The sequence below is a fragment of the Schistocerca serialis genome, chromosome 11, assembly GCF_023864345.2.
Source record: "Schistocerca serialis cubense isolate TAMUIC-IGC-003099 chromosome 11, iqSchSeri2.2, whole genome shotgun sequence".
In the NCBI taxonomy this organism is placed as follows: Eukaryota; Metazoa; Arthropoda; class Insecta; order Orthoptera; family Acrididae; genus Schistocerca; species Schistocerca serialis.
The window spans coordinates 171130051-171145801 of NC_064648.1; the positions used below are offsets into that span (position 1 = coordinate 171130051).

The 15751-nt window shown below is 42.8% G+C and overlaps 1 protein-coding gene across 1 annotated transcript in view; it reads right to left on the reverse strand.

The window, feature by feature from the left end:
• The window catches only part of LOC126427370 (5'-AMP-activated protein kinase subunit gamma-1-like), a 632906-nt gene extending 627148 nt beyond the window's left edge, over positions 1–5758 (reverse strand). Inside the window, exon 1 of the mRNA XM_050089719.1 lies at positions 5610–5758. Coding sequence (XP_049945676.1) covers positions 5610–5627 — 18 coding nt within the window. The 5' untranslated portion in view covers positions 5628–5758. The remainder of the gene's footprint in view (positions 1–5609) is intronic.
• Positions 5759–15751: the final 9993 nt, after the last annotated feature.

The following is a 15751-nucleotide window of genomic DNA, read 5'->3' on the forward strand; positions in this document are numbered from 1 at the left end:
CGCACATAGAATGTGGACGTCAGAGGCTTGTCCACTATGTAAAGCAAGACAGATGGTGATCCGTGGGAGATCTGATGACACACTACTGTGCGGGTCCTGGCACAACTGTTTTGGAGCACACCACTCGGCACAAATCGCGTAAAGTGGATCTCGTCAGCAGGTAAACCATGTGTGTTGCCAGGCTGATCCAATGATATCATCATTTATGATTCCAATGGGCATGGGATCATCGAGACTGGACCGGTGTTCAAAGGATGTCTCCCCCTGTCAGAGGTTCGAGTCCTCCCTCGAGCATGGGTCCTTAGTGTAAGTTCGTTCAAGTAGTGTGTAAGCTTAGGGACCGATGACCCTAGCAGTTTGGACCAATAAGATATTACCACAAATTTCCAAATTTGAATGGAAATGTGTCGAGTAAATCAAATTCATTGTTATAAAAGGTCAATGGTCATCTCCACATACGCAATCACTTGCTGCACCATATTCAAGGCCAGTAGGGGCAGTATTATGCTGTCATAAGTGGGAGAACCACAACAACAACAACAACAACAACAACAACAAAATATTTCGTCAGCGCAACTGGCCGACATCTTCAGGTGCGACGAACACACTGCTGAGGCAGGACCAGGGCTCCCCATTTATGCCAGTTTTAGGTAGGAAGTGCGCATGCGTGGAGGCGCCAAATTCGATGGCCAATAGCGACGATATCAACTGATAGCTGGAAGGACAGGAACGCCACCTACAGGATGAAGAACCAAATACTTCGGCGCACGCGCGGAGGCTGCCGCCGCTGCTCTGCGCTGCCATCGGCAGCCCCAGCGACCTCTGTCGGAAGCCGCAAGCAGAGAGGAATACTTTTGGTCACAAGACGGACGACGATTCGCCAGCAACATAAATATTCTGTTGACAACGGGAGGATAATCAAGATGCCTACGTGGACGCGCAGTGCTGCTTGCGGCTTCCGACAGAGGTCACTGGGGCTGCCGATGGCAGCGCAGAGCAGCGGCGGCAGCCTCCGCGCGTGCGCCGAAGTATTTGGTTCTTCATCCTGTAGGTGGCGTTACTGTCCTACCAGCTATCAGTTGATATCGTCGCTATTGGCCATCGAATTTGGCGCCTCCACGCATGCGCACTTCCTGCCTAAAACTGGCATAAATGGGGAGCCCTGGTCCTGCCTTAGCAGTGTGTTGGTCGCACCTGAAGATGTCGGCCAGTTCCGCTGACGAAATATTGTGGAGTTTTCACTATGACATCCGACGTCTCGCCCGAGAACCATATATACAACATGTCCGTCGGGAAAGCCTCAAGCAACACAACAACAACTACAACAACAACATTCATCTAGGCATCCAAATAGTAATCAAAGGCAGGGTGACACCTATGGACTATATGATCCGTTATTGCACACCACCTGCATCCCTACATGCTTTATGTTTTAGGCATTAGTGGTGGCATCTCCTAGAAGGATTTGTTTCCAAGTCGGAACACCAAAATTTTGGAAGAGTGGTTTGAGGACCGTGACAGTGAAAAGGCGATATCATCACCGCTGACTTCCCCTAATCTGAAACTGAAGGGTTATACATGGAACACTATAATCAGCCAGCACTGTAAACACAAACTAGCGACTTGTTCGCAGGCATTTGGTGCCTGATACCTCCGGATACCTACGAAGCTGTAGTTGAACCAGTCGCATGGAAAATCGATGCTGTATTGCATCCCGAAATTGGGCCAACGCGCTACAGATGGTGATAATATTTTGTCTCATCAATATAGTAGAGACCAGAAACAGATCGAGTAGGGGTCAGAAGTTGCAGTTCACACGCTTCACAAATCAAGGCGCCGCTGTTACATCAGTGCTAATGGGCATTGTCCGATCCCACTGTACTTCCTCAAGTAGGACCAGATTGAGAACGGTCACTTCAGACTGACTGACCCGTTCTCTCTCCCTGAGGTGTACTTATTGTTAGTACAGAAGATAGGCACACGACCCTGCTGGTTTGAAGTAACACTGTGAAGGCGAAATGAGCTACTGTCGCGATCGGATGTGCTTTTGGACAAGCTGCATTTCGTGAGACTGTGGAATATGTAATACGACGAACTACACAAGTACAGGTGTGTTCCACTAGAGCACGAGCTGTGATATGTGGACTAAGTTTCGCGCTACAGTCCACGCTTCAGACGAACAGGATACCAATTTCGTCCAGTGCAAACAACATGGTTGTTTTCTCGTTTATTCCACCTCCACTATGAGGAAATGTATGTCGTGCATCAAATGAAAACTAGGCTCCGGGGAAAGTAACTATTACATCACTGCGACAGAACAGGGTGCTATTCCTGTATTTCTTGCATCTGTGGCACATTGTTCTACTTTGTAATTAATTTTAGTAATTAATCACCACTAACATGTTGCAGTTCCTCCTCCACTTATGTTTATTGTACTATCGTTACAGAGTCTGCAATACCTTGCATGTGTGTTTGTGTCGACATAATTGTAGTACGTGCTCTCAACAGATTTAAGTGAAACTTTTATCTATATAAATGTATACAGGGTGAATCACCCAACATTACCGCTGGATATATTCCGTAAACCACATCAAATACTGACGAATCGATTCCACAGACCGAACGTGAGGAGAGGGGCTAGTGTAATTGGTTAATACAAACCATACAAAAATGCACGGAAGTATCTTTTTTAACACAAACCTACCTTTTTTAAATGGAACCCCGTTAGTTTCGTTAGCACATCTGAACATATAAACTAATACGTAATCAGTGACGTTTGTTGCATTGTAAAATGTTAATTACATCCGGAGATATTGTAACGTAAAGTTGACGCTTGAGTACCACTCCTCCGCTGTTGGATCGTGTGTATCGGAGAGCACCGGATTACGTAGGGATCCAAAGGGAACGGTGATGGACCTTAGGTACAGAAGAGACTGGAGCAGCACATTACGTCCACATGCTAACACCTTTTTGTTGGTCTTTTTCACTGACGCACATGTACATTACCATGAGGGGTGAGGTACACGTACACACGTGGTTTCCGTTTCCAATTACGGAGTGGAATAGAGTGTGTCCCGACATGTCAGGCCAATAGATGTTCAATGTGGTGGCCATCATTTGCTGCACACAACTGCAATCTCTGGCGTAATGAATGTCGTACACGCCGCTGTACATCTGGTGTAATGTCGCCGCAGGCTGCCACAATACGTTGTTTCATATCCTCTGGAGTTGTAGGCAGATCACGGTACACATTCTCCTTTAGCGTACCCCACAGAAAGAAGTCCAGAGGTGCAAGATCAGGAGAACGGGCTGGCCAATTTATGCGTCCTCCACGTCCTATGAAACGCCCGTCGAACATCCTGTCAAGGGTCAGCCTAGTGTTAATTGCGGAATGTGCAGGTGCACCATCATGCTGATACCACATACGTCGACGCGTTTCCAGTGGGACATTCTTGAGCAACGTTGGCAGATCATTCTGTAGAAACGCGATGTATGTTGCAGTGCTCTCCGATACACACGATCGAACAGCGGAAGAGTGGTACTCAAGCGTCAACTTTAGGTTACAATATCTCCGGATGTAATTAACATTTTACAATGCAACAAACGGCACTGATTACGTATTTGTTTATATGTTCAGATGTGCTAACAAAACTAAAGGGGTTCCACTTAAAAAAACCTAGGTTTGTGTTAAAAAATACTTCCGTGCATTTTTTAATGGTTTGTATTAAACAATTACACTAGCCCCTCTCCTCACGTTCTGTCTGTGGAATCGGTTCGTCAGTATTTGATGTGGTTTACGGAATATATCCAGCGGTAACGTTAGGTGACTCACCCTGTATATAAACCCATCTTTCACTAGCAAGCTGTTATTTTGGTATAGAACTCGCTTGTTTAGTTGAGTCCCACAAATTTGTCACACTTTAACAGCGGAAATTTGTTTCGAAATGGTCGCATACTGCTCTTCAACTCTTGTACGCACTTTCCTTGTTGAGGGAGCAGAGTCCACTTGTACCAGACATCAGAGTCGAGTGACGGGTGCGTAGTGGCGGACACACATGGAGACGGCCAGTTCTGAGATACCGGCAAGAGCACTCGCTGGAGAGTTCAAAGAGCGCTCATTTCTGATCTCTAGTACATACGTAGATGGGGAGCACCGCAGCACCAGAAACATTCGTGGCAGCAGTCGGACATTACCGAGGTACACTACTGGCCATTAAAATTGCTACACCACGAAGATAATGTGCTACAGACGAGAAATTTAACCGACAGGAAGAAGATGCTGTGATATCCAAATGATTAGGTTTTCAGAGCATTCACACGAGGTTGGCGCCGGTCGCGACACCCACAACGTGCTGACATGAGGAAAGTTTCCAACCGATTTCTCATACACAAACAGCAGTTGACCGGCGTTGCCTGGTGAAACGTTGTTGTGATGCCTCGTGTAAGGAGGAGAAATGCGTACCATCACGTTTCCGCCTTTGCTGAAGGTCGGATTGTAGGCTATCGCGATTGCGGTTTATCGTATCGCGACATTGCTGCTCGCGTCGGTCGAGATCCAACGACTGTTGGCAGAATATGGAATCGGTGGGTTCGGGAGGGAAATGCGGAACGCCGTGCTGGATCCCAACGGTCTCGTATCACTAGCAGTCGAGATGACAGGCATCTTATCCGCACGGCTGTAACGGATCGTGCAGCCACGTCTCGATCCGTGAGTCCACAGATGGGGACGTTTGCAAGGCAACAACCATCTGCACGAACAGTTCGACGACGTTTGCAGCAGCACGGACTATCAGCTCGGAGACCGTTGCTACAGTTACTCTTGACGCTGCACCACAGACAGGAGCGCCTGTGGTGGTGTAATCGAAGAGGAACCTGGGTGCACGAATGGGAAAACGTCATTTTTTCGGATGAATCCAGGTTCTGTTAACAGCATCACGATGGTCGCATCCGTGTACGCCGACATCGCGGTGGACGCACATTGGAAGCGTGTATTCGTCATCGCCATACTGGCATATCACACGGCGTGATGGTATGGGGTGCCATTGGTTACACGTCTCGGTCACCTCTTGTTCGCACTGACGGCACTTTGAACAGTGGACGTTATATTTCAGATGTATTACGACCCGTGGCTCTACCCTTCATTCGATCCCTGCGAAACCCTACTTTTCAGCAGGATAATGCACGACCGCATGTTGCAGGTCCTGTACGGGCCTTTCTGGATACAGAAAATGTTCGACTGCTGCCCTGGCCAGCACATTCTCCAGATCTCTCAGCAACTGAAAACGTCTGGTCAATGGTGGCCGAGCAACTGGCTCGTCACAATACGCCAGTCACTACTCTCGATGGACTGTGGTATCGTGTTGAAGCTGCACGGGCAGCTGTACCTGTACACGCCATCCGAGCTCTGTATGACTCAATGCCCAGGCGTATCGAGGCCGTTATTACGGCCAGAGGTGGTTGTTCTGGGTACTTATTTCTCAGGATCTATGCACCGAAGTTGCGTGAAAATGTAATCAGATGTCAGATGTAGTGTAGTATTTTTGTCCAGTGAATACCCGTTTATCATGTGCATTTCTTCTAGGTGTAGCAGTTTTAGTGGCCTTGCTCACCTGCACGGCGCTCTTCATGTGTGAGATTATGTTGGCGCCGGGGCGGCGCGGCGTCTTGTGGCCGCCGGCGTCGGACTTGCTGCGGGGGCGGAAGGCGTCCAGCAGCGTGGAGTGGCGCTGGCGGGAGGGCGACGGCTGCGGCTGCGGGGGCGGGGGCGGCGCCGGCTGGGGGCTGTGCTGCGGGGGCGGCGCCGACACCACGTCATCGCCGGACCGCCGCCGCGGCTGCTGCTGCTGTTGGGGACCGGGGGAGATGGCGCCCGGCCGGTGGCGAGACTGCGCCATGCTCCACGTGCCTGCAACACCAGGACACCGCGCTCAGTGCACAGGGTCTCTTCCACGAGGGAGCTCGCTGTACTGTGTGTTACAAAAAGGTACGGCCAAACGTCCAGGAAACATTCCTCACACACAAACAAAGAAAATATGTTATGTGGACATGTGTCGTGGAAACGCTTACTTTCCATGTCAGAGCTCATTTTCTTACTTCTCTTCAAATCACATTAATCGTGGAATCGAAACACACAGCAACAGAACGTACCAGCGTGACTTCAAACACTTTGTTACAGGAAATGTTCAAAATGTCCTCCGTTAGCGAGAATACACGCATCCACCCTCCGTCGCACGGAATCGCTGATGCGCTGATGCAGCCCTGGAGAATGGCGTATTGTATCACAGCCGTCCACAATACGAGCACGAAGAGTCTCTACATTTGGTACCGGGGTTGCGTAGACCAGAGCTTTCAAATGCCCCCGTAAATGAAAGTCGAGAGGGTTGAGGTCAGGAGAGCGTGGAGGCCACGGAATTGGTCCGCCTCTACCAATCCGTCGGTCACAGAATCTGTTGTCGAGAAGCGTACCAACACTTTGACTGAAATGTGCAGGAGCTCCATCGTGCACGAACCACATGTTGTGTCGTACTTGTAAAGGCACATGTTCTAGCAGCACAGGTAGAGTATCGCGTACGAAATCATGATAACGTGCTCCATTGAGCGTAGGCTGACGAAACCAAAATGAGCTCTAACATGGAAATTAAGCGTTTCCGGACACATGTCCACTTAACATATTTTGTTTATTTGTGTGTGAGGAATGTTTCCTGCAAGTTTGCCCGTACCTTTTTGTAACACCCTGTATATTTTATGAACGAATACTTATTTATTTGAAATTACAATGAAATGAACACGCTTAGCTGCTTACAGGCGTTGACATACGTCAACGGGGACAGATGAAAATGTGTGCCCCGACCGGGACTCGCATCCGGGATCTCCTGCTTACATGGCAGGCGCTCTATCCATCTGAGCCACCGAGGACACAGAGGATAGCGCGACTGCAGGGATTTATCTCTGGCACGCCTCCCGCGAAACCCACATTCTCAACGTGTTGTCCCGCACTACATTCGTAGTGCCCCCGCCCATTATACTCATTACTCGCGGCGCGTTGCCGATTCCCGTGAGAGTTCGCGCAATGTTCGTGCATTCGCACAGAAGAAGAAGATGGTCAAGTGGTCGCTCAGCCTTAATATGCTAAGACGCTACCTGTTCTTTCGGACATGTCCGAAAGAACAGATACCATCTTAGTATATTTATTTATTCATCAGTATTCATGTTCTCCCAAGCAAAGTACGAGGGGCGTTTGTTCAAAAATTGTGTGTGAAATCTTATGGAACTGCTAAGGTCACCAGTCCCTAAGCTTGCACACTACTTAACCTAAATTATCCTAAGGACAAACACACACACACACACACTCACACCCATGCCCGAGGGAGGACTCGAACCTCCGCCGGGACCAGCCGCAGAGTCCATGACTGCAGCGTCTGAGACCGTTCGGCCAATCCCGTGCGGTCGAGGAGCGTTTGGAAAGTCCGTGCAAAGCCCGAGAGATGGCACCACCGGCGCGTATCGAGGCCATGTCTTCGACCATAGATATTGGTAGACTGGTCATGACGTAAATTTCGTGGCACCAACATCTCTACTGCTATATCACGTGACTATTGGCAAAACAATGGTGGTATCCTGTTGTGCTTATGGTTGTACCGAGCGTTTTGTGAAGGGAAGTAACATTAAATTTCACGTGTAAGTATTATTAGTTTAATTTAGCGGCATTTCTTGAATACTGATAAACTATTGTGTGTATCATATCCTTACCCCGAACGCCACAGTTACGTAAATTGGCGGTTTGAAGTGCTGTGTGTGTTTCCAGGTGCACATTGCAATCGTATATATTTCTTGAAATGGTAAGCTACAAAGCTGCTTTTTCTCTTTCGTATAGGTTTCCAAAGGATGAAGGGCGCAGGCAGATGTGGATACAGGCAGTGAAATGAAAAGATTTCAAGCCTACTGCGCACACACGCACCTGTTCCAAGCACTTTGAAGAAAACTGTTTCGACAAAGAAAAGACTGGTGGGAATTGGCTTCACAGTGACGCCGTGCCAACAAAATTCGATTTCCCTGAGCATCTGCAAGCAAAGAGAGCCAAGCTTCGTAAACCTCCGACTAAGAGAGATTCATTAGACGAAATTTCATGTGCAGAAACTTCCCATAATTCTCGTAAGTCTAGATATCTACTTTGTGTTAATATGTTAACGTAAGAAGGAGAGTGATAAGCAGTGGCTGTAAAAATGTAACAGCTTTTTTTAAAGTGCCATTGTCGTATTATGCTTCAGACTGAGGGGAAATTCTTTCATGTACATTTTCGTTCAGTGGACTGGTATTTTGTTTGCAGCCGCTGTACAAGCTTCTGAAGTAAAAGCTGGGACAAGCAAATGTTTTAGATACATAGGAGATTTTAAGGAAGATGATTTGGCTGTTCCTGGCATTGCTAGCAAAATGGCAAGTGTTGCAAAAAAGCAGCTGAAGAAGAAAGCCAGAAAATTAAGTAATTTGCAGCGATCAGCCCACAGAATGAGGAAGAAAATTTTAAATTTGGAATCATTAATAAGTGACCTTCAAAAGAATAATCTTATAAGTGAATCCATGGGTAATTTGCTGAAGGTAAGATAGAACTATGTACTTCAAGTAGTACTTATAATTTCTTGACATATGAAATTAAAGACATACTAAATTGCCATTCTTATTATAAGTATCAGGTGGTGTAGATTCTAGTATTGTATCTGTCTTATTGTTACATGACAAGTGGCATAGTTGATTGTAAGAAAGTCTCTATTTACAAAAACGTAGGCATTGTTTTGAAAAATATCAACATGTTCATGTAAATAATAGGATAAAATTACACTGTGGAAAGTACTGCAACTAGCCACAAGTTTCTTAGAAGTGATTGTTATTGTAACATTGCTAGTTTCGGCCTGGAACCCATTGCCATGCAATACCACTAATTCCTTGCAGTTTTATGTGTGTGTCCTAAAATTCTGAAATTACATATTTCTTGAAAGGTATATAGAAGAGATTGTATATAGACTGTACACATTGCACTTACTTCATGAAATTCTCTCTTTTACATTTCCTCTCTTAGAACTTTGTTATATTTTGGGACACATACATAAAACTTGCAAGAAATCAATGCTAGCATCTGACAATGGGCTCAGACTCAAAACTACTAATGGTACAATACAAATCACTACTAAACGAAACTTGTGACTGGTGGCATTATTTCCTACAGTGTCATTTACAAAAACAGTTGTGGTGTTCAATAACCACAATGGATAAAATAAAGTAGGAGAAAGTACCATAATTTAATATAAATGAGAAAGCAGTAACTTTTATTAAAGTGGAGACACTCTTGGAAACTTAACTATGTTAGATCTACCATACATGAGCACAAATAGTAGAAACAGTTATGATATTTTGTTCCTTCTATGCACAAATTTAGTTTGTAACTGCTGATTATGTGTTGTTTTCTCATTCCTTATCAATGTAGAGTCTTCTGCATGATGTGATTGATATTCAGAACATGTTGAGTGAATGACAGTTTGTAGCCTAGCTCTTGCAGTTCTTTACTGAGAGTATCATATTGCTTTCAGATGCTGCCGCCAGGTACCTCAGAGTTGTTAAAGCGTGTCAGCAGAGGTCAAACAAGAGAAAAGTACCCAGCAGCTCTTCGGACCTTTGCTTTAACTCTTAATTTCTACAGCAGCAAGGCTTACAGTTACGTAAGGAGAAATTTCAGTACATCTCTGCCACATCCACGGACACTGAGAAGGTGGTATAGTGTGATTGATGGAAATCCAGGTTTCAGCAAAGAAGCAGCAGTTGCTCTCAGAATAAAGAGTCAAGAGCTTATGAACAAGGGCAAGAAATTGCTGTGTGCTATGTCATTTGACGAAATTGCAATAAGGAAACACATTGAATTTTGTCAAAATAAATTTGTTGGATATGTAGATTATGGGGCAGAGCTTGATGATGATAACCTTCCTGTTGCAAATGCGGCACTAACATTTATGGTAACTGCTGTTAACAGTTCTTGGAAACTGCCAATTGGTTACTTTCTGGTCAATGGACTAACTGCACTAGAAAAATCTAACCTATTGAATGAGGCTCTAAAGTTTACTTTTGATGCTGGTGTTGAGGTGATATCAGTAACTTTTGATGGAACACATGTAAATACTGCAATGATAGAAAAGCTAGGTGCTTCTTTTTCTTTACCTAACATAAAATCTTTCTTTAAGCACCCATTGTGTAATGATGAAATATGTATTTTCCTTGACCCATGTCACATGCTAAAGTTAGTACGTAATACCTTAGCTGGTAAGGGCACAATTTTTGATGGCGATAGAAATCCTATTAAATGGGATTATGTACTCAAGTTACATGATTTGCAATGTGTGGAGACACTTCATCTTGCTACAAAAGTAAGAATGAAGCATGTTGAGTGGTATCGCCATAAGATGAATGTCAGAATTGCTGCACAGACATTGAGTAATAGTGTAGCTAATGCCCTTGAATTTCTGGGCAAAGATTTGCAGCTAGACGATTTTAAAGACTGTGATCCAACAGTTAGGTTCATAAGGATTATGAACAATGTTTTTGATTGCTTCAACAGTAGAAATCTGTTAGCGAAAGGTTATAAAGCACCTCTATCATTGCAGACTGCTAGCCACATTTTGTCTTTTCTGGATGAAGCTGAAGAATATATAAAGAATTTAAGACTGGATGCAAATGGCCCCTCTGTTTTGTTTACAAACAGAAAGACTGGTTTCCTTGGTTTTATTGTGTCAATTCAAAGTCTCAAAAGGTTATACAATTCTCTGATAAGCAGTCCTAATCCACAACTTAAATTCATACTGACACACAAGTTGTTACAAGATCACATCGAGACATTTTTTAGTTCAATCAGGAGGTATGGTGGTGATAACAATAACCCTACAGCCACTCAGTTCAAAGCTGCTTACAAAAGGTTACTTATACATCAGCAAGTAAGGGGTTCAGAGTTTGGAACTTGTTTAGACACTGAAGAGTGTTCTATTCTGAATGTATCTTCAGCACTGGGTAAAGTACAAACAAACCCATTTGTTTCATGTATAAATTTCCGAGCTGAAATTCATGCATAAATTTCCGAGCTGAAATTCCTGATGTTGAAAACGTGTCTCATGATCACTGTTACAGTATCCCATCTATTTGTTTCAAACAACTGTCAAAGTATGTGACAAATGTTGTTGTGTACATTGCAGGATTTATAGTACGTAAGTTAAAGAAAACCATATATTGTACTGAATGTGCAAATTCTTTATATGGCTTATTAGAAAGCGAAAATGAACTCCTGACGAGAAAGAATATGGGAGGTTTAGTAACACCTTCCAGGGATGTTGTTCAAATCTGTAAAGTAGCAGAACAAGCCTATCGTTTGCAGCAGGCAAAGGGTATGCTGACAAAAAAAAATGTAATGCTTGTGCTCTTGTCATCTGCTATGGCAGAAATTGACAGCAATGTATTTACATCTATCAATGAACATATAATGAGCATTGACCCCACAGAAAACCATCGTACAACTCTTATAAAATCCATTTTATTTGAGTATTTCAAGATCAGAAATCACCATTTGGGGAAGACTGTAACGGACACCTTTCAGAAAGGATTTTGTAAGGAGCTTGCTTACAAAAACAATATTATTTAAGGGACACTAAATGGTTCGTGTGTAGTGTTAGTCTACTTTAAAAAACAAATAGAAATTTGTTCAGTGCTGAGTTTGTTGTAAATACTGTATTGTGTTGCAAAATAAATGTTTTTGAAAAAATTATGTGAATTATATTATGCTCATACCTTTGTCATTCAAGATGTGATATTCCTAGTCTAGTAACAGATTGCCATAGACAGTTAAGAATAGAACTCTTAACATACTTTGCAGGAGAAAGAATAACTTAATTGTTTGCTATTTGGGCTGTGCCTGTTTATATATATATATATATATATATATATATATATATATAAATTTTGTGTGTGTGTGTGTGTGTGTGTGTGTGTGTGTGAGATATATATATATATATACATCTATTTATTACCAATAACCCTTCCCACTCTCCAAAAGCAATGGCAATGTGCATTGCTACTACACAAGAAGAAAGGGTGATTTTTTACTATCCTGGATTAAATCTGACTTTGGTACAAAAAGGGGTGAATTATGCTATAATTATTTTAAATAATAAAGAATAATTTGCAAAAACAAGTTAGGGGTTTCCTTTCTCATCGGGGTTTAGTTTTATTTTGTACTTCCCAGTTACAATACATACGAATATCAGAAACATATACTGAATACCATTTGCAAAAAGGTAGTTGTGTGGCCTATGTTAGTTTCCAGATAGTAAGCTGTAATGTATGGGATAAATAATATGCTGCTACAAAAATCTTTGGTCATTTACCAAAAAGCATTAAAAGCCTGACAGATAGCCAACCAGCATTTAAAATCAAACTAAAAGAATCTATGAATGACTGCTCCTACTCAGTAGACGATTTTTTAGATATAAATAAGTGATTGGAAGAACTGTCATGTAATGATAGGTCTACCTTTCATTAAACTGACACATCATTGCGAAGTATCGTATTCATGATCTGTGGAACAAGTATTCGTGTAAGTAGGTACTGATTTTGTAGATATAAATTCTATCTTGTTTGATACATCTACGAAACAAACTGTTTAAACCAAAAAGGAGCTTTCAAATGAAATTGCTTTACGTTTTGTGGGTGAACGACACAATTGAGTTCGTTACATTCGATGTGAACACGTGTGTTTACGTTACAGGTTTCGTTTTTTATGCCGATTTATGACGTCTATAACACTTTCTACAACTAAGGCACTAAAACACACACACGCAATATTTACATTTTATGCAGTGCATAACGCGTATTGTTAGTAGAGAATGCATCTCATAACTGGTAACACTGAAAAATTCACGGCGAATATATTGCCGAACATCGAAAGTGTTTCAGCAGTTGACAAAGTTCATTGGGAAGTAATGGCTGTAAAACTAAATTTGTACAGTTGTTACGCAATAATTTATCACTTCTAGCTGTGTTTACATAAGCTACATTTAATGTGGTGAAGTTAACGGGAAATCCACTGAGAAATATTGGAAGTGAAATCAGAATGCTGCCTTGAACTCCCGCCGACGTTCTGCCAACAGTCACGTGATTCTATGTTGCAGCCACGCCAGATGTATAGCCGCTGCACTGCTTGCCCAGTCTATTAGTATCTATGGTCGAAGGGCCATGTTCAGTTAGTAGCATCTTTGGAAAGAACACACACCAAGTTTCAGCCTTCGACCCAAAGACCTTGTAAAAAATAACTAGACTCACTGATGGCGCTGCAGTCGCGGGATAATTTGAACCTTCGGCTGGACGCCATTATAGTGGTTGTAGTCTGATGTGTTGTGTAGTACTGTTGTTTATGAAGACCCTTATTCAACGTTGTACATTTGTTGGGACGTACATACGGTATTTGTTACTCGTAATTCTACTGTCTGTACGTTCCACTCAAAAGAAGTACAATGGTGAAGAGTTGTGCAGCGATTAATTGTACAAATAAATTCGAGAAAGGAACGACTATTACATTTCTCAGGTATGTGGATATTTTAAGTTGTTTTTTATGTCGGTGCACTTGCTTAATAAATGTTTTTGTAACACTATATTAGCATAATTTCTGTGCATCTATTTGCAGGTTTCCTTTCTCAAAACCATAGCTGTTACAAAAATGGTTACACGCTGTCAGGAGGCAACTTTTCCCAGGGACAGAACACCATTTTGTGTGTTCTGATCATTTTGAAGAAAGTTGGCCGATCTGTAGTGTTTTCATGGTCTAGTTTAGGTTGAAACTTGATAATTTGGTCGTGAGTTGCCAACGCACTATGCCGTATATAACGCACTTCTCGTCATAAAATCTAAAGCAAGGTAGAGTCAGAAAATATCTATTAATATAGCGGGCAAATCTTCGAGTATTTTGATGCATTTTGCGTACACCTATCGTAAATGAACTACGAAAAATGCTAGGGGTCCAGTACGTAACTTTTAGCTACGGCAGATTCAATGTAGTACGTAAGATAAATTCATAAACAGTGACTAGTTGCTGTTTGTCCATAAATTAGGAAGTATATTGTAGTAACGTATTTAAATGAGGCATTATGTTTGCGACCTAACTCGAGGGAAGGCATTTTATAACCAAAAGCGATGTATAGACATTCGAACTCCGCGCGTCAGTTTACCACTCTAACGGCCGCCGCCCAGCTGTTCAATTTGTCCGCTCTTCACAGTCGACCCCTCGTGCGGTTGTGGGGGCCTGCTTCGACCATAAATATGATAGACTGCGCCTGACGTCATTTTCGTGGCTCCAACATCTCTGGGCTGAAGTCACGTGAATGTTGGCAAAACATGGTTGTTTCGTGTTGCGCTTGTGGCTGTACTCAGCGTTTTGTCGGGGGAAATGGCATTACATTTCACGTGTAAGTGTTTCTATGATAGTGCAGATCCGTTTATTGACATCTCCTGAAGTGACTTTTATATGTTTTTTACACTTGAAATAGAGTATCACGTAAATTAAAGTGTTGAAAGTGATGCCTGTAAAGTCAGACTCATATTTTGGAAAGTATCTGTGATAATTCGGTTACAGAAGTAAGTATAACTGTTTCTCGTTCCTACTCATAGGTTCCCTAAGGATGAAAACCGAAGGCAGCTTTGGATACAGGCCCTGAAGGGTCTGTATATACAAGTGAGATTATAAGGTAAGAGCACCTATAGTCGACACATGAAGAGAATTTTTTTCTACCTTCTAATACTATTAAATAAATATAGGCTCCAAAATTATTTTCTGAAATTTCAAAGTCTCACATTTCATCTAAAATATATTGTTTTAAACTGATTGTTTAAACTTTTGGAAAGATAGTGGGAACTGAACCTTTGAAGTGCAACTAAAATTGATACTCTAAAATTCACCTGCTCCTAAAGTCGACTATTTTGGCACCTATAGTTGACATAATTCCCATATCCCATTTTCCTTTTTAAGTGACTAGAGCTCAAAACGCGGCGAATCCAATGTTTAGAGTTTTGACACGAGCCCACTCTTACTGTTTAAAAGAATTTTAACGACATTTCACTTTAATTGACAGTTTATAGTAATTTCGTCCCGGTGCCCACCATAGGGGCGTTCGATGTATTTGTTAGATTTTATAAATGGTACTGTGAACAAATCCAGGTCAAATGTAGTTCTGGCATAACTTTTCGCAAATAAAAAAGTAATTTTTGTTGGAAGCGTTTGGCAGTCAACTGAGAAATGTGGGGAAAATACGATACAAACATAGGATGGCAGACCGCTGATTTGAAATCCCGCCACGCTTTGCCAACAGTCTCGTGGTTTATGTTGGAGCCACACCAGCCCTACAGCTTCTGCACAGCAAGGCCAGTCTACTAGTATCTATGGTCGAAAACGAACACCAAGTTTCAGCCATATTGGCCTATTTCTTTGGCATTCGTGTGAATCAAGGAAGTCGAGTGATTGTCGAAAAAATGGACGAAAAAGAATTTCGTGTGCTGATTAAACATTACTTTACGAAAGGCAAAACGCCTCTGGAGACTAAAGAGAAGCTTGCAAAACATTACGGTCACTCTCCACCTTCCATTAGTACAGTTTTGAAGTGGTTTCAATATTTTCGGAGTGGCCATATGGGCACTAGTGACGCTGAACGTTCTGGACGCCCTGTGGAGGTAACGA